General features: G+C 42.0%; 1 protein-coding gene across 1 annotated transcript in view; it reads left to right on the forward strand.

Annotated features, from left to right (window-relative positions):
* Positions 1-9,494: 9,494 nt before the first annotated feature.
* The window catches only part of vwf (von Willebrand factor), a 197,532-nt gene continuing 180,242 nt past the window's right edge, over positions 9,495-26,784 (forward strand). Inside the window, exons 1-5 of the mRNA XM_062981993.1 lie at positions 9,495-9,651; positions 13,287-13,341; positions 14,249-14,398; positions 18,006-18,108; positions 18,365-18,573. Of these exons, the coding sequence (XP_062838063.1) occupies positions 13,287-13,341; positions 14,249-14,398; positions 18,006-18,108; positions 18,365-18,573 (517 nt within the window). The 5' untranslated portion in view covers positions 9,495-9,651. The remainder of the gene's footprint in view (positions 9,652-13,286; positions 13,342-14,248; positions 14,399-18,005; positions 18,109-18,364; positions 18,574-26,784) is intronic.

Raw genomic sequence — 26,784 nt, forward strand, 5'->3', positions numbered from 1 at the left:
AGGGGGCCAGTTCACGGTCCCTCAGACCGTTGGAGGGCCGGACTATAGTTGAAAAAAAACAAACCCTATAAACAAATTCCTATGCACACTGCACATCTCTTATTTTGAACTAAAAACAAACAAACGGGACAAAATACAGCCTCAATGTTAATCATAATCATAATAAAAATAATAAAGAGGGTTTGAAGAGACACCTTGGGCCATCTTGTCCAACCCCCTTCTACTTTTGTGCACCAAAAGCACAAGCAAAGCACCCCTGACAGATGGCCACCCAGCCTCAATGTTGTTAATAATAATAATCATCATCATCATCATACATCACACAGTCCTAAACGCCGAAGAAGTGTTCAACTTGTGATTTTGCAATACGAAATCCAGCATACATATATCTCTCTCGTTTGCTGTGTTATGCTGTGTCTTTGTGCCAATAATAATAATAATAAAGAGGTTTGAAAGAGACCCCTTGGGCCTTTTAGTCCAACCCCCTTTTGCCTTTGTGCATCAAAAGCACTGGCAAAACACCCCTTAGTAAATTATTAATTAAATAATAATTAAAATACTATTATAAACAAGCAAAGCTTTAGAAGTTGCGCAACAGGTGAGGGAAGAGGTGGGAAAGGTGGAGGAGGAGGGAGCCACCGTCGTGGGGCCGGATAAATGACTTCGATGGGCCACATGTGGCCCCCAGGCCTTAGTTTGGGGACCCCTGTTCCACCTGCTTTGAGAGTATTATTTCCTGTTAAATTGTGTGGTACTTACTTTGAAAGTAGTTGTTATACTCTAGAAACTTCATTTTCTGTGGCTGAGACTAGTCCTATTAATTCCTTCATTCTCTAAGCACTTGGTTTGTAATTTTCTTCAGTGAAAATAATGTTGGGTTGCTGCGAGTTTTTTTGGGCTGTATGGCCATGTTTCAGTAGCATTCTCTCCTGATGTTTCACCTGCATCTATTATGATGATGATGTTTATTTATATCCCATCTTCTGTCTCCATACGAACACTCAAAGCAGGTCACAATTAACAAGTATTACAATACAACTTAAAGGATACAATGTACAAATATTAAAAGAGTATTATACATAATTAATATTAAAAACAATTCAAGTTAAAACCATACAAGCATATAAAACCACAGCACCCCCTGAGTTAAACACCTTCATCTTTAAACGCCTGTCTGAATAAAAAGGTTTTAGCCTGCCACTGGAAGGTCCGCAGTTCGGGGGCCATTCTGGCTTCTGTGGGCAGGGCGTTCCAGAGTTGAGGGGCAGCCAACGAGAAAGAAGACCTGCTCTCTCATTCCCACCAACCAAGCTTGAGATAGAGGTTTGACTGCGAGGAGAGCCTTTCCTGAATATGCCATCTCGGGGCATATTTGTTTGAGAAGAAGAAGAAAAACAAACCTACCAGGAGCTATTTTGTCAGACTCATTACCACTGAGGGTTACGTCAGCTTTTTGGTGGCATTCAAGGGGCCATTGAATCCCCTGAACAAATAATCCATAGATACAGAGGTCCAGCTATATAATTTTTTTACATAGTGGTTGTAGGGCTCTTCCACACAGCAATATAAACCAGAATATTTAGGCAGAATAACCCACAATATATGCTTTGAACTGGAATATCTGAGTCCACACTGCCATATATCCCAGTTCAAAGCCGATAATGTGGCATTTTATTCAGCTGTGTGGAAGGGGCCCCAGTTTGGGTCCCCAGATGTTCTTGAGTGACAACCTCCATCTCTTGTTGATTATCCACCATGTGGTCTGGGGTTAATAGTAATTGCAAGCTAAGAACACTTGTGGCTCTGAGGTTGGGAAAAGATTAAAGGACATGTTAAAGTCAGATATATTTGCAAGCCTTGTATCTGAATTAAAACCCCACTCTCTTTAACTGCAGCCTTCCTGATGTTACTGTATCACAACTCCCATCAGCTCTAGTCATGATGTCTACTGAGGAATGCAGGAGTTGTATTCCAGCATATGGAGGGGCACATAAAATGACATGGTAGGCCATATTCTACCCACAGGCCTTGTATTTGATGTGTGTGTTTTAAAGTATAGAATTTAGAACTTAAAGCTTGGAGAGCTACAGAACAGGCAAGGTCTTTCAGAAAAATACACATGTTTTGAGGATTTGTATGCAACGGGCACAAATGATGCAAGGGGACAAGTTTTCAAACTGTACAACTGGCTAATGGATATGCAGTATAGTTCCCTCACTAGATCCAAGTGACCATAGAAAAGTGATCTCAAAAAGGATGCAAATGGATTTGAAGCAGGATATGGGCCTATCCATCTTACAAACCAATCTCAAACTTAAATAGAAAAAAAGTAAAAGTTGTGTGTAGATGGCATTATATTCCCAGGAAATTAAACTGTATTAACACATAACTGATATATTCAGTAATATATCCTTGTCCTTTTAGCTGCTCAGTTGTGACTATTTTATATTTGTTAATTTGCTAATATTAATTAAATGTTTTTAAAAGAATTGTTGGACAATGGGAAAGAGTTAGGGAAGTGCAGGGAACACTAGGATTACTGAACGAGACTTACAGCTTCACCTGTGCATCATAATAACCTATATCAGGGCTTCTTAAACCTTTCCATGCTTTTCCACTCAGCCCTTTTCCACCTTAAACCTTTATGTGACCCCAGTTATATAAAACAAGTATACAATTCAAGCATTTACTGATAACAAATCAGCATTTGAGGGGCTTGCTAATAGGCAGATTTTTATGAAGTATAGCTGAAACATGTTTACAGTAGTTTACTGCCATTGGTTGATGAGTGCTACTTTAATTGAGTCTTAAGTTCTTTTATATGCCTATATGTTTTTTTCAATTGTATATTGCGTTTTATTTTATGTTGTGTTTTTAGGCACCTTGTGCCATGTGTAAGCTGGCACAAATAAAGTTATTGTGCAGAGTCCACTGTAAACACTGTACAAGAGATTTGTCTAAATGATGTTCAGAAGACTTTAACTGGGAAACATTGCACAACAGATTTGTCTAAAATGGCCACTAAATGATGTTCAGAAGACCTTCTGCTGTGATGGGAGAATTCAAAATGACTGTTCATTTTCTGATGGGTCTATGGACCGTAATAAATGTTGTTACATAATGGCATATGGAATTTGAGTATTCCTTGCTTAAAAAATCCCTATGAAATCCATGGCATTTCTATTAACAGGTCAGTTGAAGAGATATGCATTTGCACACAATGTTGATTGAAAATTCAGCAGATCACCAGTTCAGTAGTATTTATTCAGCAGATGTATTGTAAACACTTCTAGGTTTGAAATCCCAAATTTTGTAGGTTTGCAGTCCCAAATCTTGCAAATAAAAGTGTGAAAATGTTAGCTATAGTAATCAAACAAACTGTATACAAATCTTATGAAATATAAATTATTAAGATGTCCAGAGCTTCCAAATCTGGAAAAGGGATTTTCTTTTTATTTTAAAATCACCAAGTGGGTGGGGAAGCATTTTTGCACCAATTGCTCAATTTAAAAGCAGTGAATGTCTTAAGACTCAACTGTCCTCACAATGAGTAGCATGGGCTTTCTTGTACTAGGTCAAGTCACAGTCTACAAAAAATATATATGTCATTTTCATGGGGGTGGATACTATTTATTTACATAACAGTTGAGTGCTTCAGTATAAAAAGGAAAAATGAACAAAAAGTCTGTGTTCAAGAATGAACAATTGCATCTAAAAAGCTGTGGCTTGGTGAACAATAAATACACTAAATGACTTCTCATTTTTGTACTGTTTAAATTTCCTTTCCCTCTCACATCATAGAATTAGAAGTGACCCCAAGGGAATCCAATCTCTCTTTCTTCTGCCACATTGGGATACACAAAGAATTCAAAACAGAAGGCATCTCTTTAAAAAAAAAAGTCCAGAAAAAGAGACCCCCACCACATTTCTGAGGTAGCATATTCCACTATCAGACAGCTCTATCCTGGATACAGTGTTCCAGGTGAGATCTGACCAATACAAACTATTGATGCAGCCTAGAATGACATTGACTTTTTAGCTGCTGCATCACTGTTTACTCATGTTCAACTTGTGGTCTATGGAGACTCCTAGGTCTCGTTTATATTACTGTTGTCAAAGCCAGATGTCATGTATCCTATATCTCTGCATTTCTTTTTTTCTGCCTTAGTGTAGAACCATACATTCCTCTCCCTTGAAATGTAAACTCTTTAATCTGTTAAAGTCACTTTGGATTCTGATTCAGTCTTCTGGGGCCCCTTTCACACAGCTGAATACAATCCCACATTTTCTACTTTGAACTGGAATATATGGCAGTGTGGACTCAGATAACCCTGTTCATAGCAGATATTGTGGGATTTTCTGCCTTGATCTTCTGGATTATATGGCTGTGTGCAGGCCCGTAGCCAGGATTTTGAATGGGGGGGGGGGGGGAGGCTGTGATTTTGGTTTGGGGTGGGGTCTGATTCTGAGAGAGAGAGGATCTACCCTAGCAAACTTTTTGTATTGTTATCCCAATACCCCTATGCATATGGGATATGTTGAGCATGGTGATATATTGAGCATGATATTAATAAGCGTAACAGTTTAAATAATAAATGTAAGGCCTTCTCGCGGACCACCCTGAGAATTTCAGGGAGGGCTGAAGCCCCTCAACCCCCACTCCCCCCCCCCCCCCCCAGCTACGGGCCTGGCCATGTGGAAGGGCCCTGGGATACTAAGTTAGTGTCATTTGCAAATTTGACAAGCATAACCCCTATTCCATCATCCAAGTCACTCATACAGATATTAAATACTACTTGGTTTTCCCCTGACGTTAAGTCCAGTCATGTCTGACTCTGGGGGTTGGTGCTCATCTCCATTTCTAAGCTGAAGAGCCGGCGTTGTCCGTAGACACCTCCAAGGTCATGTGGCTGGCATGACTGCATGGAGCACTGTTACCTTCCTGCCGGAGTGGTACCTATTGATCTACTCACATTGGCATGTTTTCGAACTGCTAGGTTGGCACTGGTTGGCTCAATATAGAATTGTGTCATTGCCCACTAGGCCCGCCCTCCCTCCCAGGATGAAGAGCCATTGATGAGCACCCTCTCATCAATTACAATTCCACCTATCAGTCGCATCATGTAGTCCACATTTTACTAGCTTATTTGCAAGAATGTCATAGGAGACCTTGTCAACCACCTTATGGAAACAAGGATGTGCTACATCCACAGCATTCCCTTCGTCTACCACACTGTAACTCTGGGGCCTTCCACACAGCCATATAATGCAGAATATCAAGGAAGATAATCCACAATATCTGCTTTGAATTGGGTTATCTGAGTCCACAATGCCATATAACCCAGTTCAATGTAGATTTTATACAGTTGTGTGGAAGGTGCCTCCATCGAAATAAGATTAGTCTGGCATGACTTGTTTTTGAGAAATCAGTGTTGACTTTTGTAAGCCTGGCATTCTTTTCTAAGTGCTTATAGTCAGATCTAGAATCTTTCCTGGTACTGATTTCACACTGCCTAGGTCTTGTCTTGTCTTGTCTTTTGAAGAGGGGATAATATTTGCCCTACTTTCGTCTGCTGGGACATCTGTTCTCCAGGAATTCTCAAAGATTATTCCCAGTGGTTCTGAGATTACTTCTGCCAGTTCATGGGTGCATTTCATCTGGTCTCATTTAGAGTCATCAGGTATTTCCGTACTGGTTCTTTACTTATTATGCGCTCTATCTCAGCATCCAAGATACTCGGCTCTGTTCCATTTACTCTGGGGAGTGGTGCTCATCATTTCTAAACTGAGGAGCTGGCGTTGTCCGTAGACACCTTCAAAGTCATGTGGACAGCCTGACTGCATAGAGTGCTTCCTGCTGAAGCGGTACCTATTGATCTACTCACATTTGCATGTTTTCGAACTACTAGGTTGGCAGAAGCTGGGGCTAAGATTGGGAGCTCACCCTGCTCCCCAAATTCGAACCACCAATCTTGGTCAGCAAGTTCAGCAGCTCAGCGGTTTAACCCACTGTGCCATCAGGGGCTCCAACTGCTTTAACTTAGGAAAACACAGGGTGTGATCCTGTGGTTAGGAATCCTAAACGAGGAGGGAGTTCATATGGATGGGAGTTTCTCAAAAGTGAGATATTGGAGATAAATTTTCAAACAGCTCCAATGGAGGAAAGATGGGAGGTATCTAAAGAAACCAGAATGGATGTCTAAGGAACTTTCAATTGAGTTAAGATTTAAAAGGGACATGTACAAGATATGAAAAAGGGAGAAATCGCAAAAGAATAATTCAAATGAATAGCCAACATATCTAGGAAGAAAATCAGAAAAAGCTAAAGTGCAGAATGAGCTTGGGCTAGCTAGAGAAAATAGAAAGAATAAAATTGGCTTTTTTGTTGTGTCCATAGCAAAAGAAAAAACAAAGAAATAATGGGGGCACTGCATGGAAAGAATGGTGAAATATTAACAGGGAAAAGGCAGAACTATTCAACACATAATTCACCCCAGTCTTCCCCCAAAATGGTAAACAGTGCTGGACTTCGGTATAATGGAGCAGATAATGTAGTAGGGGAAATTGCAGGAAATAATAAGAAACGAAGTAGCACAGGAATACCTGGTAAGGTTGGGAAACGTTTTTCTGCCAAGGACTATCAAAGTATCAAAATGTCTTTGTAGTTTTGGTGGCTTCAATACCTTGTTGGATACATCATAATATAACATAGACTGTGTTAAATACAGTCTGTTCACATGAAACCAAACAACAGATATTCCTTGCTATAACAGTGGCACTTTTTTAAGATTATTGGGAGAAGAAGCTTAATTTCACTTTGAACAGGATGCACCCTTTTCACCATGTGTTTCAATTTCAAATTCAGCCTAAGGCTCAGTGAAAATGTATTGTTAGAAAATTCAGTATGGTAAAAGATGAAACCACAAATAATGCACAGTTGTCATTTCCAAGTCTATCCACACTGGCTGATTCTGACTCTGTGAACACCATCTTTTTATACATGAATTACTTCAAGAACATTTTCAGCACAGCTACAGAATTCTGAGAAGCAACAGATCTTCAGAAAATGCATTGACACAGTAAGGACAACTCTAGAGTATATGATGCTGACATCTGGCTGTATGCACAGTAGTAAAAATGTCATGTGCTTTCTCTCAGAGACTGCATCAATCATTTACATATTCTAAATGAATGTAGAAATAGCAAGTGCTAAGCATATAGGAGTGAGTCAAACAGATGAGACCAACAGATGAATTTTGCTTGGGTGTTTGGTGGGAGAGTTTCAGGGGGAGTTCTCTCCCATTGCCTATCTAACACTGTTAAAATGGGTGATGAGGGAGCCCATTAAGTCACCTGCAACAGCTGTGGTATGGTTGTGTACTTGTCACAGGATGCAAATAGCTTCCTGTAAGGTCCTCATCTTCCCAGGGTTTTGTTTAAACTCAGAGTAAACCTGGAAATTGAGGTTTACTCCAGATTAAACTGCATTAGCTTGAGGCACCATTTGCATGCCTCAGGCTAATCTGGAAAAAAACCTGACCACGATGGCTCTAGGCATGTGTAGAAGGGCCCTCAGTTGTGATGTTTATATCAGGGCCATGATGGGGTCCTGACAGTTGTATCTGGAGTTGTATGACACAGTGTTTTTAGCATGTACAGTGTGTAATGCAGATAGAAGGAAATATATATGTGCACATTTGCCTTCAAATTGCCTGCTGTCCTATGGCGACTCCATGAATTTAAAGGGCAAGGAATATCAGATGATTTTGCTAGTTCTTTTCTCTGAAGTATAGCTACAGCACCTGCCTTTCATTGGTGGTCTCCCAGGGCTGGCCCTGCTTTGTTTCCAAGATCAGACAAGATATCATCCTGTGCAACCTGTGGCCCTCTAGGTATTTGGGACTCCAGCTCTCAGGAACCCTAGCCAGCTTGTCCATTGGTCAGGAATTCTGGGAGCTGAAGTCTATAACACCACAGGTTGTGAAGGCTTGCTTTAGGGCAGTGGTTCTCAACCTGAGGTCCCCAGATGTTTTTCGACTTCAACTCCCAGAAATCCCTTTAAAAGCCCAAAACAGCTGAACAGCTGATCTGGTTGTAAAACATGGAGCCACTGACACACAGGTGGCTCAAAGGAAGCACAATTGGAAAGCAATTAGAACTCTCTGAAACGTTTTCTTTTAAACTTTATAATATTAAACAGAGCTTGAATTAACAATTAGGTGAAGAGAAAGATAAGAAATCTGTTTGAGTATACAATAAGATATGTGCATGTGAGGCCCAGCGCATAACAGAGTGAATAAAAATCACTCTGCCCTCCATCTTGATCCACTACGAATGATGGTGAGGGACCATTTCCTGGGACTGACAGGTGTGTGTGTGGACCTGATGTCAGATCCTGGAAATTTATGCCTCAGTTTTAAAACACATATTTTGGCACTGTCTGGAAGTGTTCTTAGGCCATCATGCTTCATATATACAACTATTGAAATATATAGCTGCTTTGGCTTCCTTGTAGTATTTATTGGTTTCATGCTGGTCCAGATGTACTCTGTTATGCGTTATTTCCAACAGAGCTCTGATGTTTCCAGTTTAGGTGTTATCAAATATTATCTGGAAATGACAAAGAAGTATGTGATGCAAACGAATTTCAAGGAAGATTGGCTTAATTCATCTGCTATGCAACCCAGTAGTTATGAATCAGAATATGTCCATAACTGCATCTTCAGATTTACTCCATTGTCGTTTCTACATTTGGGTAAGTTGCAGAATATATCTGGAAAGTTTGAGTGTTGATAGTATTTTATGTGTATACATTTTTAATAGAAGTAGAAATAATCTGCTTGGGACACTTTTAGTTTTTGCTTATTTGTTTTTTATCCTTAGGAAATGCCCCTGTTTTTGAACTACTATCTCTTATTGCACAAGTTGTAACATGTAGCACATCTTATTAAGATCTATTGGAGAAATGTTGAGAACTAGAGCATATGTCCACCTCCTACTGGATTCAACAGTTTTTGCCTGGAGTGAAGCAGAAGTTTCTATTCTATTTGGTCAAGTGATCAATTAACCCCAACAGTTCCTAGTACTGTGGTAATGAGAGTTTGCCTTAATACCATTATTTGGAAGATAAAAGATCAAGGATTAGGCCAAACTAGGCTACTCTTACAGAACCTGTGGAACAATCAGAATTTGCTAGACCAATAGAGTCCTTTGTATTGGCAAGATATATGACTAAAGGGCCAGTTCTTTATTTCCCTTTATTTTGATAGGTTTTAACATCATATTTGCAATATCAAAGCAAGACTATTTTCCTTCCTTTTGCACTTTCATGCGCATGTAAGTACATACCACATTTCAAGGTTTATCTGTTCCTGTAAAAGCATTTAATACAACTTCCCTTCATTGTTCTTTTGTAGCCATTAAGGCAACTGATTTTCCTGATCACACTATTGTGTTAAGAATTGAGCGGAAGCAGCAGCCACCTTTTATCTTTCCTCTTTAGTGCCCAAGAGTTCATGGCTTATATAACGGGAACAAATATCCAGTCCACACCACTCCAGCGTAACCTTAGGAAGGAGGCTTCAAGACCAGCCTTGACCGTTAAGGAAGCTCTTTCTTGATGGGGAATTGAACTTTTCCAGCAAAGCAAAGGTATCTGTCTTATCAAAAGTATTTAAAAACCTGCATCTTGTGACTGATAATATAGCAGTGTTTATTAATAGGCTAAAAATCATTATGCATCTTAAGAGGAAGCCTTAAGAAGTAGCTCTTGAAAAACACAGATTCTAAATACATTTGATGGACCTCTTCAATTTGTTATGTGAATGATTTTAAGATGTTTTTGAAATAGCTCTGCTGCCTATATTATTTTTTTACAGTGTCATTTATTCTTTTTATTTTGTTTTCTAATGTAAACATATAAACATCAGCTCATGTGTGTATGCGTGTAAAGAGTTAACTCTACAATATTGGGTATTATTATTATTATTATTATTATTTAAAAAACCCTATATACTAATCTACAAGTCTAGAAATTTTAGTCAAAAAAATCAAATCAGAAAACTTATCCTTGAATCAAAGTGAGTATTGTAACTTAAATCTTATTTTTAAAAAGGAACAAAAAGCAAGACTGTAGTCAATCTCAGGAGAACCTAAGAGAAGCACTGCCCACCTCTATTCTCTTTGACATGGTGCTGCTTCTGGCTTTTTTGTATACCTGGGCAGGGAAAAGGTGGCAGTGGCTAGAAGTGGCTGCTCTCCTAAGGTGCCATTGGTGCAGAATGACCCCCCACATGTCCATGAGTCATATCAAAATCTTTAATTTTGGCCCTGAAACTTGCCTTTGACTTATGCAAGAGGATGATTTATACCTGATTATATATGATAATAGGCAAGTATAAAGTAAATAATTACAGCATATATGAATATATATGTGAAATATAGAAAATTCTAAAATGTCTCTGTTGAAAGGAATATCTTATACACATTATACACAGCTATAAGACAGAGCAAGTGATGATTAGCAATCTTGTATTGGAGATCTAGGTTCACATTCCTTCCCCAAAAAATGAAATTCACTGGGGCCCCTTCCACATAGCTGAATAAAACCCACATTATCTTCTTTGAATTGTAATATATGGCAGTGTGGACTCAGATAACCCAGTTAAAAGAAGATATTGTGGGATTTTCTGCCTTGATATTCTGGGTTATATGGCTGTGTGGAAGGGGCCTGGATGGTCTTGGAAAAGTCTCCCTCATTTTGCATTATACTGCAAAATGGTTGCATTGAAAAATGCTATTGGTTTTTATTAGCACAATTCTAGAGCTATTCTCTCTTTAGGATGGGCTGGCCTGGTTAGTTTTGGAAATCCATATTCATCCCTAAGATTCCCATGAGCCAAAATTAGGTACTATTACAATGCTGTTCAACACTTTTCTTTGTGATTTCTGAATTTTATGAGCTTTTTAAATGCTCTTTTTATGTCAGCAGTATATAATAATTGATTTTACATCAAAAATGCATAATTGAACCTGTGTAAAAATGGATTCAGTGAGATATTGCACCATGTAATTTAGGACAGAACTGAATCCAGTAAGGCTCTTGGTTTACCTTTTCAAAGCCATAAAGGAATATCTCTTTCTGTACCATTTTGCTATGTTTTAGCACCTTTTCTCAAAGTTTATTTCAAAGCTTTTCAATAATCAACACTGATGAATAATATCCCGTTCTAGAAGTAACTGAGGGCCCTTCCAGACAGGCCCTATATTCCAGGATCTGATCCCAGGTTATCTGCTTTAAACTGCATTATGTGAGTATGCACTGCTAGATAATCTGGGATAAACAGAAAATCTGGGATCAGATCCTGGAATGTAGGGCCTGTCTGGAAGGGCCCTCATATTCAAGCTCAGGAATAATTTACTGATAATTCTTAATAGACCAGTATGTATTTCGGACTCTCATAGGATCCTTTAGCATCAAACAGTAATAGCAGTATATTTCACTTTATACTGCAGTATCTTCTAGACCTAAATACTCTAAAGACATCAGATCCTGGAATCTTTGCAAGGTTAGTCTGGTTAGGACATGGAAGGGAGATTAACAATGAACACCAGGTGCTTTAGGCTATATTTCAGAGGAAGGAACTTTGTCTAACAAACCCCTGTGAAAGTCATGGGGTCACCACACCGCCATAAACAACACCCACACATTACACCTCAACTACCATAACAATACTATGAGGAATCCTGGAGTTTGTACTTGAGGTACCACATGAGCTCAGTAGCTGAGGCCCCATCTACACTGCCATATAATGCAGTTTTAGAAAGAAGTTTAACTGCACTGAACTGTATTATATGAGTCTGCACTGCCATACAATTCAGTTAAATGTAGTTAGATTGCATTCTGAAACTTTGTTATATGGCAGTATAAACGGGGCTTGAGAATTATAAACACTTGAAATCCAAATCACATGTGGTATTCAAAACAAATTGCTGGGCATGTGACTTTTTAATTCTAATGAAATGATTTTTGGCTCGGGTTGCTGGATCCTGTGGTTCTATTAAAAATGCAAAGTAGATCTCACAATCCCCATCCTGAAAGTATGCCAATTTGTATAACAACCTGGTATATTATTTGTGTAATTCATTAAAATGTGTTTGAAATGGAATTCAATTCTTTGAACTTATCAGATCATTATGTAGTAGACTGTTGTTCCAGTTTGGGAGAGAAAACGTAACCACCAGCATTTAGGGCTGAATACATACAACATTTTTGGAAGATAATTGACCACAGTGCATATCTTACTGCTTTATAAACTGCTTTGTTACCAGTCTGCTAAGAAGTGAGGAAAATCTTAACTACATTTCTGCAATTGATTAGAAACAGAGAAACAGAGAGTGGTTAAACATCTTACCACCAATTAGATGATTTCTCTCTCCACCTTCCCAAACCAGTTTTATACCACCTAGTTATGTATGGCTTATAATGGGCTAAGAGACCCTGTGACACCTCAACATATGTATAATCCATATAGACACAACACAGGTAAACCCTAAACATATCATCCATACTATCCATCTATATATATAAATTTGTGTACTGTGATCCACAGTAGTGTTGTTTGTGTGTATGTACACAAACAATACTATTGTGGATCACAGTACACAAATTTAGACTTTTTGCAGGGAAATGTCTTCTAATGTGGGGAGATTGACTCTAATGAGGTAACTTGAGTTGACTGAATATGTGCTTTGCAGGAATGTACAGTGCTAGAGATTGCTGATTAGGAGCCACAAAAATGCAGGCATGCACACCTTTTGGAACAACTGTAAATTGAAAGGCCTGTGTTTATATAGTTAGGATATCATTCAGGGGCTGGAGGACAGAGAATACGTATTACATACTTTGTCATGAAATTATAGGTTCTGTTTATCCAGCAGGAATCAAAGTGTCTGTGTCAAAAGCTAATAAATGACAAGGGCAGTGGGGAGAGAAAAGCTGCCTTCTAATAAAAATAATAGAAATCAACCAACTCTGTCTAAAATTCCTGCATGGAATTAAATCCCCTTTAATCCAGTGTACATCTGCATAAAACTGAACAATACATCCATGTAGTTCTGAGACTGATTGATTTCTTTGGGAGAGACTGATGCTAGTGCTTAATTAGCCCATTGTCCAATATAACAACAATACATGAAGGGCTCTTCTTGTTTGACATGATTCTTTGTAGTGTGCTGTTTTCAGTTTACCATATTAAGATAAATGTTTTGTTTTATTTCTTTCTTAGATGATAGGCTCCTGGGTCTTCATATTGCTTCTAGCAATCCTGCTCCCAAAACTAGGTAAGAATCTATCATTCGTGCTTTATATTATGTTCTCATCCTCTGACTCTTAGAGCCCTTTATCCCAGGATCTGATCCCAGGTTTTCTGCTTTAAACTGGATTATATGAGTCCGCACTACTAGATAATCTGAGATAAACAGAAAGCCTGGGATCAGATTTGGGATATAGGGCCTTTCTGGAAGGGCCTTCTGTCAATCAAATAAATTAAACTAGTATTTTATCTTTGATGCCTTTTCAAATCATTTCCAGCTTGGAATTCAGTCTCTCTCACACCTAATGCACAGTGGGTCTTTTAACAACTGTGATCTTTCCTAATAAGTCACTGCTGACTCAGAGCCTAATTGGGTATTTTTCTTTCGATGTGCTTCCTGCTTGACTTGTAGAGCCTGAGACACAGAAACAACAATCATGGGCTAATGAATAAGCCTAAAGTCAGGATAAGGAAGCTTTGTGTGATCAAAATGTTACAAGTGGTCTGAATCCCCCCTTGTGCACGGCTTGTTTGTTAGATGCAGTGCTACATCACATGATCCTGAGATATTTTTTGTGTACGGCTGTTCCTTCACTTATGCAATGTTATCCATATTCTTTACTTTAAGCGCCATGGCCACAATATATCTCCTCCTTCAGCTGCCATGTCCCCAGTAAAGGGCTCCTGTTTCTTTATGTGAAAAACATTTGTGGCAGGGAAACAATCCACTGCATTGTCTATCCTGCAGTACTCCAGTTATCCCTATTTACTGGGAATGAACTATTTTCAAGATGTCCTTCTTTTGTTCCATGGGGAGATATGGAGGCACCTTTTTAAAAATGATATTTCCAGGATCATGAACTTGTGTGTTCTTTCGATTTTTGCTCTGTTGCTCATTTACAGCAATTTATTAAAAACATAAAAATTTCTTCCAGATGGAACTGAAGTTGCACAGCCATTTGGACACTGTAGTCTTTTTGGAAGTAACCACATTAAAACATTTGATGAATATTTGTATGATTTTGCTGGTGACTGCAGCTATCTTCTTGCCGGAGACTGTCAAAAGAGATCCTTTTCACTCTTGGGTGAGTTTCAGCTGAAATCTGAAACCTGGTTTTTGGTTGAAGAAACTAGAAACCTCTGTGTTTGGTGCAGTAACTTCTTTTATTAAGTAAGAAACGCCCAGAAAACAGTTTCACTGAGTATCTATAACAGGTTAGTTCTCTGAATTTCAGTGTGTAGCCAGTGACATGAGCAACAGCAGCTGACAGTGCAGCTCAGAGAATCAGCCCGCTTCCCACAGTACTATGAAGGGTGTGTGTGTTATTAGTCTCAGGGTTGGAGCAATAGGTAGAGACAGAAATTAGCATCTAAATGATGTAACAGGACTTTAAAAACCATTGTTCTAAATTAGTTGCAGAGTGGGTGGGGTAGGGTGATGAGGCCTCTAAATATAGGAGCAAAATGTCTTTGTTTAACTAGGGTGACCAAGGTATGCCAATTTGTGGCAAACTGAAAGACTGGAGATTTTAGCTAAACACTAAAAGTAAATGGTGACATGACCAGTTGAACAGCAGTCCAATAGAGCTAGATAGTCATATGTCCCAGGTAGAGTGGCTTTAGAGATGCTGCATTGACAGGAAGCTGGACAAGACAACCTGGGGACCCTTTTTCAATTTCAAGCATCCCCTAAGAGGAGGGAGAATACAATGGGGAACTGGCACCAGTAGTGACTCCCCGGCATATGTCATCTTGTATTTAAAACATTTTTGTGAGCTTGAAATAATTTAACAACTTCGTCAGACTTGCCACCGGAATCAACATGCATCATGGTGAATCCAGCAGTGCCCGGCGGGGGGCATGGTGAACCCTTTACCGCACACCACATATTGTCTGGTTTCCCTTCTACGTTATTCCATGGGGGGAAGCATCTGCTGCCTGGTTTCCCACCATTGATTCCTATTGAACACGGGAAGCCTTCCATGTTACTGTGGAAGGCATGCGGCAGATCCTCGATAAATTTACAATGGAGCCCACTGGAAGTAGTTTTACATCATGGGATGGAAGCAGGTGGGATCCGTCATAAAACTATCAAGGAACTGATGCATTCTGCCAAAAACTACTCCATGTGATGATGCCATAGGTCTAAAATTCCTTCACTCCTCCAAGCTGCTTGACTACTTATATTCTAGGAGTTTTCAAAGTTCAAAGAAGTTTTCTCATTCAAAGTTGAGGATTTTGCCTCCACTCTCTACTTCTCATTTATGATATTTCATTTGGATAAAAACTCCTAGAATATTAGTGATCAGGCAGCTTGAAGGAGTCAAGAAGTGATGTTTGACAAAGACATGACTCCATTTACTAAAGTTTGATAATATAATGAGCCCAAACAAGGTTAAACAATTCTTAATAATTACTTGGTACTTAAACATAGTATCTAAACAATTCAAGTATCATGCATTCACAAAATGCTAATTTACTATGAAATAAAAAGTAATCTATCTAACACCCTTGCCAAGATTGAGCACAAAACTTCTCTGCAGCTTTTCTGATGTTTGGGCAAAGATTTAAAAGTGTCCCAAATGATAAACACACAAAACATTGCACTCACTGGTAGCAGTTATCCTCTTTTATAATCAGGACTCACCTCATGTCCAGAGGGCACATCCACATTAACTATTTAGGTGAATGTGGAAGTGGTTCAACCCCATGGTGGCTACACATTGCACAGAGGTAATCTGCAGTAATGCAGAGCAAGACTATTTTACCAAAAGTTGGGGATGCTCTGAATTCTTCCCCAGGATTAAGAATATCCTCCAACTTAGGGTAGTGAGGATACCCCCTGCCTCTGGAGAACACTAGGAAGGAAGTGGGAAGAGGGGAGGATTGTTTATTTTCACCCCTCCTTGGCATCCCATCGCTCTGGCTGATGTCAGAACAAGTGACAGGAAAAAGTTACGTGCCATGTCATGGCGGGAGACACCTGTAACACAGAAGGTGAAGGGGGTAGACATTTGGGGTAGCTGCTGAGGAACTCCCTGTGCTGACTCCTGTTGGGCCTGATCAGGCATTTGGCATGCTGGATTGGGCCAAAATATTGGGGCAGTGTAAAAAGGGCCTATACTGGCCAAATAAAACATATTATTTACCTTAAACATGCAGCAAGCAGTTCACACAATATTTCTGCAGCAGAAGTGCTACTTACAGGTTTTAATCTGCCAAGAAGAACTGCTAGTTACTCTAGAGCAGGGGTCCTCAAACTTTTTAAGCCGAGGGCCGGTCCACAATCCTTCAGACTGTTGAGGGGCCGGATTATCATTTGAAAAAAATACAAACAAATTCCGATGCACACTGCACATGTCTTATTTGTAGTGCAAAAACAACAACAACAATAAAAGAACAATACAATATTTAAAAATAAAAACAATTTTAACCAACATACATTTATCAGGATTTCAATGGGAAGTGTGGTCCTGCTTCTGGCCAATGAGATAGTCAAGTTAATTAGGGTTGTTGTTGTTGTGTGCCTTCAAGTCATTTCAGACTTTGGGAAAGCCCAAGTCTAAAATGTATTCATTTATTTATTTATTATTACTGCATTTATTTACTACATTTGTATCACACCCTTCTCACCCCAAAGGGGACTCAGAGTGGCTTACAAATTATATGTACATACAGTATATTATATTATTAGCATAGCACAATATTAGCATTATATATTACTATATTGAACTATACCACTATACTGTAATATTATTAGTAATATTATATGTAATATAGAATATATAATTAATCTTATTATATGGTATTATTATTAGTGTTATATTGTATTACATTATAATATTATTATTAATATTATATGTATATACAATATATTATATTATAAAACTGAGGGCGGGGGCCAGGTAAATGACCTCGGAGGGCCACATCCGGCCCCCGGGCCTTAGTTTGGGGACCCCTGCTCTAGAGCTTCCAGGAAATTCCATAGTGACACCAGTATTTTGGACATGTGGACAGCTGGATAGCTCTTGGTCCAGGGCAATCGAGTGCTCACATGTCAAAAAGAACCACCACTATATTTAGAAACAGCTTCCTGGCAGAGCCTTGCTGGCCACATTGCTTCTGGTGAGGTCATAACAGGGCGCCTGACCATATGATTACTATCACTATCAAGGTTCTGCCAAGGGCCTGCTTCTAGCCAGCAAAACAATGCTAATGGCCCTAGGAAGACAGGGCCCTGGCTAGGTATATGGGCTTCACAGTGGCTTTGGAATGCTTCTCAGTAGTCTATTCAGGGCAGCTCCAGAGCAAACTACTCTGGAGTTCAGCTGAAGAGTACACACAGAGCTGAGGCATGGTTGTAGTTCACCTAAAACTACATGCTACTGAAATGGAACTTTGCACAAAAATCATGAGTTCCAAAACTGGCCATTTTGGCAGTGGGTGATGCTTGTTAGGTAGTCTCATTCAAAGTTCAGGATTCTGCCTCCACTTTGTACTTCTTATGGAGGGATGCCAAAAACAGCCATCCCAACCATTGTTTACAATTGATATATAACAATTTAGATATAAATCTATATAAGTTCCAAAATTACCTTAAGCATATGGAAAAGTCGGGAATTGTCTCAGGAGATGTTCTCATAATAGAATGTTCTCAGCTCTTAAATCCATAATTTCTCATTTCTTTTTTAGGTAACTATGAGAATGGAAAAAGAACAAGTCTTACTCTGTATCTTGGGGAATATTTCGATGTTCATTTGTTTTTAGATGGCACAGTGACTCTGAGTGACAAAAGGTAAATATTCTGATCACTGTAATAGCACCATTTCAAGTTTTCCATCCAGTGGTTTACAAAGCTTTCCTCTTTCTTGCCTACAAGCTTGTAATGTATAAGGTCAGCTCAGTCTTTGGAATAGCAGGTTTTAGTGAGGACTAGAATACGGACCTTTCAAATCTCATTCCAACATCTAACCACTACACTCTGTATGAAAATATGAATGTATTATGTACTGCATCCAACACTCAAGAATATTTTTTTTCTCTCATAACAGGATTCCAGTACCATATGCCTCTAATGGAATATTTGTAGAAAATGAGGCAGGTTATTATAAATTATCCAGTGAAGAGCATGGCTTAGTAGTGAAAGCTGACATCAGTGAAAACATCCAGATATTCCTTGCAAACAGCCACTATAATAAGACTTGTGGGCTCTGTGGTAATTTCAACACCTTTGCTGAAGATGACTTAATGACTCAGGAAGGTAAGGCTTTACATTGTTCAGGGGAGAAGATAAAAAGTGACATTGCTCATGAAACATATTGGTATTTTCTTTCAGCTTCAGATTAATAGCGCTGGTATATTATTTAGCAGTTATGTCGTTTTAATAGGGTCCATATTGCTTTTTGTCTTGCAAGGTAGGTCAATTATAATTAATTACTGATGTGTGAGATACCGAAGCTTGAGTTGCTTTATATGGTTTGAAAACAGCACAAATGAAAAGGATCCAGGGGTCTCAGTAGACCAGAAACTATATATGGATCAACAGGACATCATAGCTGTGATGACTCATGGGCCATGTAGTCCCGTTCCTAGTGCTGTTGTGACGGATGAAGAGGAAAACTTGGGTTTTCCACCATTTCAGCCAGAAAGGGAACTTTCCCAGCCAGAATTGGAGCCCTTGCACCTGCAGGAGGTTTGTCTTCCAGAAATCTGCCAAACAAGCCCTGAGTCAAAATCTCCCCCATTTTCTCGCCGTAATTATTATCAACAACAAAAAGGAGTTCAGCAGGCTAATCGCAGAAGCCTGAGAATCGCAGCAAAGCATTCAGATGATTAAGCCTGCTTCCATGAGAAATTTTAGGGAGTCATACATCTGGGCACAGAGATTGACTTTCGGTTCTGATTCCCCAGAGAAGTGTTCTTTGGTGGGAAAACGAGACCCTATTTAGGTTCCTTGCCCTTTAGGAATCTTGCGGAGTCAATTCGTCAGCTACTGGAGTAGTGTGTGTGGACAGCGCTACTCCCGCTTCCAAGCCTCGTTCCTGTTTCCAAGCCTCCGCTCCCAGCCTTGTTTACTCCCCGGATCTTGCCTAGCTTCCCGGACCTTGCCAAGTAATTACCACGGATCTTGTTCTTGCTCCTCGTTTCTTGTTGCCTTGTTTCAAGCCTTGTGTTCCAAGAATCAAGTTACTTCCTAGCCTTGCTCAAGTTTCATGGACTAAAGGACCTTGTCATCTCCCCTCACTTTGCTTGGCAAAGTGAGTGTTTCGGTTATTGGATTACAACTTTGGACCTTAATATTTCATATTGGACATTGTTTCTTTGGACTAATTTTGACCTTCCCTGAAAGGTCTACTTCTGAACTATTTCCTATACTTGCTTTTATTAACTTTATATATTCCCTTAATAAAGATATTAGATAGATTCTGGCCTCTGTGTATGGTTATTGGTGCTCTGCAGCCTGGGTCGTGACAGTTTGACTCCGCCACCCTAAGCACCAATTAACCTAGGCCAGAATGTCTACCGGAGCCGGACCGGGGGCCCAGCCACTCAGCTACACCATCGACAAGGACGAAGTGGACCGTATCCGTGATAAGCTCAACGCGCAGGATGGTGAAATAAGGGGTTTGAAGGAGCGCGGAATCCGTCTCCCGGCCATGGCGTTGCCAACCAAGTTTTCTGGAGAAGCTTCTAAGGTTCATGTTTTCCGTCGCCAATGCCAGGCTTATCTAGAGGCCCGTGCTGCCGAGTTTCCCCAAGAAGACATCAAGGTGGCGTGGATTTACAGTCTCCTAGACGGGCCAGCGGCCAACTGGGCGACGGCACTGTTCGACCAAGTTTCCCCACATCTAAGCTCAGCGCAACACTTCTTGGACCACCTTAAGGCGACCTGGGGGATCGAGGACAATTTGGAGGCAGCTGGCCACAAACTCCGGCGCCTCTCCCAAGGGGACAGACCCTTGTCCCAGTACATAGCCGAGTTCCGAGTGCTGGCCCATAACACCGGATGGAACGATGTAGCCCTCAGAGGACAATTTCGGGAGGGTCTCAACATCGAGATGCTGGAGGAAATCTCCAAGGTGGATCCTCCACACTCTCTTGAAGCACTCATTGATCAATGTTTACGAGCTGAAGTCATGCTTGCCAACAGAAGGCAATGGATCCGAGGCCAGAGCGGTAGGACCGGAGCGAAACCTCCCGCTCCCACCGGCGTCCAGCCGCGTCCAGTGTGGAGACCCCCGCCACCAGCCCCATACCCCAGAGGAAGCGAGGAGGTGCCGATGCAGTTGGGCAATGTGCGTCCCAGATTAGATGCCGCCGAGAAGGCCCGCCGCCAACGCCTAAATCTCTGTTGGTACTGCGGAAACGGGGGCCACTTTGCCAGAGAGTGTCCAGCCAAAGGGAAGCCCGCCGCTCGTCTGGCGGCGGCGTCCTCCACGGAGACGAAGATGTCTGAGGCGGCTGGCGCACAGCCGGCGGGGGAAGCCAGCGACCGGGCGTAGAGAGGCTCGCCAACCCGGTCAAAAACCCCACTCAAGAGCCGCCAACCGGGGTCCTATTTCTCCTAGTGGTCACCTTGTGGTCAGTGAAAAAAGGACCCGTCATGGTCCATGCCATGATAGACTCAGGAGCCACAAACAATTTCATTGATAGAGAGTATGCCGACTCTCTGGGATTACAATATCATGACTTCAAGAACGCCCGTGTGGTGCAAGCCATCGATGGCCGCCCCCTCAAGACAGGTCCAGTAAGCCAGTGGTAGGAACCCACCAGAATGTGGATAAGGGAACACATGGAAGAGATTTCCTTCTTTGTTACCGAGGTTCCCCACTTTCCTGTGATTTTGGGAATTCCATGGCTGACACTCCACGACCCAAGCATCTCCTGGTCCAACAGAGAACTGCAGTTTGCTTCAAAATATTGCCAAAACCATTGCCTTGTAGCCAAGGTCTGTCATGCCACAGACGCTGAACCCATCATCACCTTGCCCAAGAAGTACTCGGAATATTGGGATGTATTCAATGAAAAGGAAGCCGAGAGACTACCCCCACATAGACCTTATGACTGTGCCATTGACTTGGTGGAGGGGGCCCCGATCCCGCGAGGACACCTCTACTCCCTGACTGAACCAGAGCAAGAAGCTCTCAGGGAGTTCTTAGAGACAAACCTCCGCAAGGGGTTTATCAGACCCTCTCAATCCCCAGCCGCTTCCCCAGTGATGTTTGTGAAAAAGAAGTCAGGGGACCTACGCTTGGTGGTGGACTATAGAGCATTGAACAATATCACTAAGCGAAACCGGTATCCCCTGCCTTTGATCTCGGACCTCTTAGACCGGCTTCGAGGGGCTAAGGTTTACACCAAACTGGATCTTCGAGGAGCTTATAATCTAGTTCGCATCAGGGAAGGGGACGAGTGGAAGACTGCCTTCCAGACTAAATTCGGTTTATTCGAAACCCTGGTCATGAATTTCGGTTTATGTGGAGCTCCCGCAACGTTTCAACATTTTGTCAACGATATCTTTCAGGATTATCTAGACCGGTTCTTGATTATCTACCTGGACGATTTTTTGGTGTTTTCTAGATCACAATCAGAACATGAGAACCACGTCAGAATGGTGTTACAACGATTGCGGGATCATGGACTTTATGCCAAGCTGGAAAAATGCGCTTTTGATCTACAAGAGGTAGATTTCCTGGGATATCGTGTCTCGCCACTAGGGCTCACCATGGACCCGGCAAAGGTTGCAGCAGTATTGGAATGGCGGGCGCCAACCAACAAGAAAGAGGTGCAACGCTTCTTGGGGTTCGCGAACTACTACCGCAAGTTCATTCCAGACTTTGCCCGCTGGTCTGATCCAATCACCAGCTGCATCCGAGGGAAACAGCCTTTCCGCTGGACAGAGCAAGCTGAGAAAGGATTCCAACAACTAAAAAAATTATTCACGTCACAGCCAATCCTTCAGCACCCAGATCCTGAAACCCCTTTTGTCGTACAGGCAGACGCCTCCGATGTGGCAATTGGAGCGGTACTCTTGCAACCAGTGGGAGAACATCTTCACCCTTGTGCCTTTTACTCTCGTCAACTGACCGCCCCAGAGAGAAACTACACTATTTGGGAAAAGGAACTTTTGGCCATAAAGGCAGCCTTTGAAACTTGGAGACATTGGTTAGAAGGGGCCAAATTTCCCATTGAGGTCCACACTGATCATCGGAATCTAGAACATCTAAGAACTGCCCGCAAGCTAAATCAGAGACAACAACGCTGGGCTTTATTCTTTGAGCGTTTTGACTTCCAAATTCATTATGTAACCCCAGCCCAGACCAAGCAGGCAGATGCTCTGTCACGAAAACCGGAATATGCTGCAGGGCACAAAGAGACCTTTGAGTCCCAATTGCTGCAGCCCGAGAACTTTGCCACGCTCACAGTGGGAAACACCAAATCCACTCCAATTGAATCTACTCCCTCTACTCCAGGGCCCCTTTGTGCTCAGGAAATCAGGGCCAGTCAACAAGCAGATGCCTGGGCTCAGGACCAACTTCGCCAAGGACTACATTTTCCCTTCTCGCTTAAGGATGGTTTACTTTGCTATAGAAATCATGTCTACATTCCCCCGGGGCCGGGCAGGGAAAAGGCACTTCGTCTGTGTCACGACTGCAAGCCAGCAGGGCATTTCGGACTATTTAAAACCATGCATTTGATCCTAAGAGATTTCTGGTGGCCCAAGATCCGCAAGGATGTGGAAAAATATGTCAATTCCTGCCCAGTATGCCAGCGCTCCAAGACAAGACGGGAGAAGCCCTCAGGGCTTCTGCATCCCCTTCCTACTCCATCTCGCCCATGGGAAATAATCTCGGCGGATTTTATCACTGACCTACCACCTTCCTGTGGATTCACCACGATCCTAGTGGTGGTGGACCTTTTTACCAAGCTCGCCCATTTCATTCCCTGCGATGGCCTTCCCACGGCCAAAGAGACTGCAGATTTATTCCTTCAGCATGTTTTCAGATTGCATGGTTTGCCCAAAAGTTTGGTCACAGACCGTGGGTCTCAATTCACCTCTCGTTTCTGGAAAGCACTACAAAAACTATTGGGCATAGACTCTCGTTTATCTTCGGCTCACCATCCCCAAACGGATGGGCAAACTGAGTGCACCAATGCCACTCTGGAACAATACCTTCGCTGTTATGTAAACTACCAGCAGGACAATTGGGCTTCCCTATTACCGCTGTCAGAGTTTGCCTATAACAATGGTGTCCAGGCTTCAACTAAAGAAACCCCGTTCTTTGCAAACTACGGCTTCCATCCACGTTTCTTTCCTTCTATTGTTGAAACCTCAGAAGTTCCCGCAGCAGAAGACTGGCTGCAGGAACTCACAGCGGTGCAACCACTTTTGCTCCAGCAACTAGACCAAGCCAAGGAGGACTATAAACGCCACGCTGACAAACATCGCCAGCCGGGCCCCGAAATCAAGGTAGGAGACCGGGTTCTTCTGTCCACTCGCTTTTTGCCATCCCATCGCCCTTGCCGGAAGTTAGATGCCCGTTTCATTGGTCCCTATCCGGTGGTGGCGCAACTTAACCCCGTGACTTTCAAACTCCAACTCCCGCGCTCTATGCGCATTCATTCCATCGCTCCCTGCTCCTTCCGGCGGATGGTGTGCGCCCTGATGCAGACCGGCCGGCCCCCCCTCCTGTTTTGGTGGATGGGGAGGAGGAGTTCGAGGTTCAGGACATTTTGGATTCTCGCTTTCACCGCCGCCGCCTGCAATATCTCATTGACTGGGTGGGTTTTGGCCCCGAGGAACGCTCATGGGAAGACGCTTCCACAGTCCATGCCCCCGATTTAACCCGCCGCTTCCATCAGACCTACCCCACCAAGCCGCGGCCTCGCGCCTCGGGGAGAGAGCCCTATTTTGAGAGGGGGCTTGAGGAGGGGGATAGTGTGATGACTCATGGGCCATGTAGTCCCGTTCCTAGTGCTGTTATGACGGATGAAGAGGAAAACTTGGGTTTTCCACCATTTCAGCCAGAAAGGGAACTTTCCCAGCCAGAATTGGAGCCCTTGCACCTGCAGGAGGTTTGTCTTCCAGAAATCTGCCAAACAAGCCCTGAGTCAAAATCTCCCCCATTTTCTCGCCGTAATTATTATCAACAACAAAAAGGAGTTCAGCAGGCTAATCGCAGAAGCCTGAGAATCGCAGCAAAGCATTCAGATGATTAAGCCTGCTTCCATGAGAAATTTTAGGGAGTCATACATCTGGGCACAGAGATTGACTTTCGGTTCTGATTCCCCAGAGAAGTGTTCTTTGGTGGGAAAACGAGACCCTATTTAGGTTCCTTGCCCTTTAGGAATCTTGCGGAGTCAATTCGTCAGCTACTGGAGTAGTGTGTGTGGACAGCGCTACTCCCGCTTCCAAGCCTCGTTCCTGTTTCCAAGCCTCCGCTCCCAGCCTTGTTTACTCCCCGGATCTTGCCTAGCTTCCCGGACCTTGCCAAGTAATTACCACGGATCTTGTTCTTGCTCCTCGTTTCTTGTTGCCTTGTTTCAAGCCTTGTGTTCCAAGAATCAAGTTACTTCCTAGCCTTGCTCAAGTTTCATGGACTAAAGGACCTTGTCATCTCCCCTCACTTTGCTTGGCAAAGTGAGTGTTTCGGTTATTGGATTACAACTTTGGACCTTAATATTTCATATTGGACATTGTTTCTTTGGACTAATTTTGACCTTCCCTGAAAGGTCTACTTCTGAACTATTTCCTATACTTGCTTTTATTAACTTTATATATTCCCTTAATAAAGATATTAGATAGATTCTGGCCTCTGTGTATGGTTATTGGTGCTCTGCAGCCTGGGTCGTGACAATAGCAGCCAAAAAAGCTAATACAGTTCTCGAGTGCCCGATTTGGAGCCTAGGATCAAGAGAAATAGTCTTGTTAATCTATTCTTGTGAGCCCAAGTGGAGAGCGGAAGGAGTAGAGGATGAGAGGTACAGTTGTAAAGGGCAAGAGAAGAAGGCAATATGTAAAGGGAAGATGCAAAGAAAGGTAGCATAGTGGCACAAGTTGAGACAAGGAAGAAAAAGAGAGTGGGAGGTGCAGCACTGAAGGGCAATGAGCAGGGTAAAGGTATAGCAGTGGCATGACTTGAGCTAAGAGAGGGTGCAAATGAGAGGATGAACCCAGTGGAGTGGGCAAGCAGCAAAAAGGAATAAAGGATCAGTGACATCCATTGCGCCTGGTCTACCACTGAAGGAAATGGCTTTTTCGTGAGAGAAACCCTGAGGGAAAGAAGAGCTTAGGAAAAAGCAAGAACATAGATGCAAGTGACACCCAACTCTATGACTTCTTTCATCCTAAAGCCAAAGATGTCATTCAGGTCCTGAATTGGTGCCTGACATCAGTAATGGACTGGATGAGGGCCAACAAGCTGAAACTAAATCCAAACAAGACAGAGGTACTTCTGGTCAGTTGTAAGGCGGATCAGGGTGTGGGATTACAGTCTGTATTAGATGGAAGACACAAGTTTGCAGTCTGGGAGTGCTCCTGGACTCATCACTGACCCTGGAACCTCAGGTGTCAGCAGTGGCCAGGAACACATTTAAACAGTTCAAATTTGTGTGCCAGCTGCGACCTTTCTACATGGGGCTGTCTTTGAAAATAGTTCAGAAGCTTCAGATGGTCCACAAATCAGCAACCAGGTCACTAACTGGAATGCTGTTCAGGGAGAGAACCACTCCCATGCTGCGGCAGCTCCATGGGCTGCTGGTCTGTTTCTGGGCTAAATACAAAGTGTTGGTTCTTATCTTTAAAGCCCTAAACGGCTTGGGTCCAGACTATTTGATGAACCACATCTCCCATTATAGACCAACTTGGACACTGAGGTCATCAGAAGAGGCACTGCTCTTGGTCTCACTCCCATCCCAAGCGTGGCTGGTGGGAATGAGATTTCTCCGTGGCTGTCCCCCACCTCTGGAACCCCCTTCCTAAGGAATTAAAGATGGCCCCTCCCTCCCCGCTTTCAAGAAACAGCTAAAGACGTACCTTTGCTTGCTAGCTTACAAGGAGGAGAATAGATGGTAACACTACCATTATACTTCTGATTAATAGCTACTATCCATATCTGTGTTCTGCTCGCCCCACCAACTCAATTGAGAAATGATCTATTTGCCCCCAAGGAACTGGGAAGTCATCTGTTCAATGTTTGATGTTTTGTTTTATGCCTGATATGACAGGTTGCATTTTTAATTTAATTTTAGTTGTTAAGTCATAATTTGTTTTTAGATGTTGGGTTATCAATATTTGTTATTATGGGTGTATTGTTGTTGTGTTTGGGCATTGAATGTTTGCTTTTTTGTTTGGAATCTGCCCTGAGTCAATCCAGGGAGATAGGGTGGAATATAAATGATGATGATGATGATTATAGAATAAAGAGAAGCTTTAAGTTAATTGGCCAATCTATATGGGCTCCTTAATGTG

The sequence above is a fragment of the Anolis carolinensis genome, chromosome 5 (genome assembly GCF_035594765.1).
Source record: "Anolis carolinensis isolate JA03-04 chromosome 5, rAnoCar3.1.pri, whole genome shotgun sequence".
Classification (NCBI taxonomy): Eukaryota; Metazoa; Chordata; class Lepidosauria; order Squamata; family Dactyloidae; genus Anolis; species Anolis carolinensis.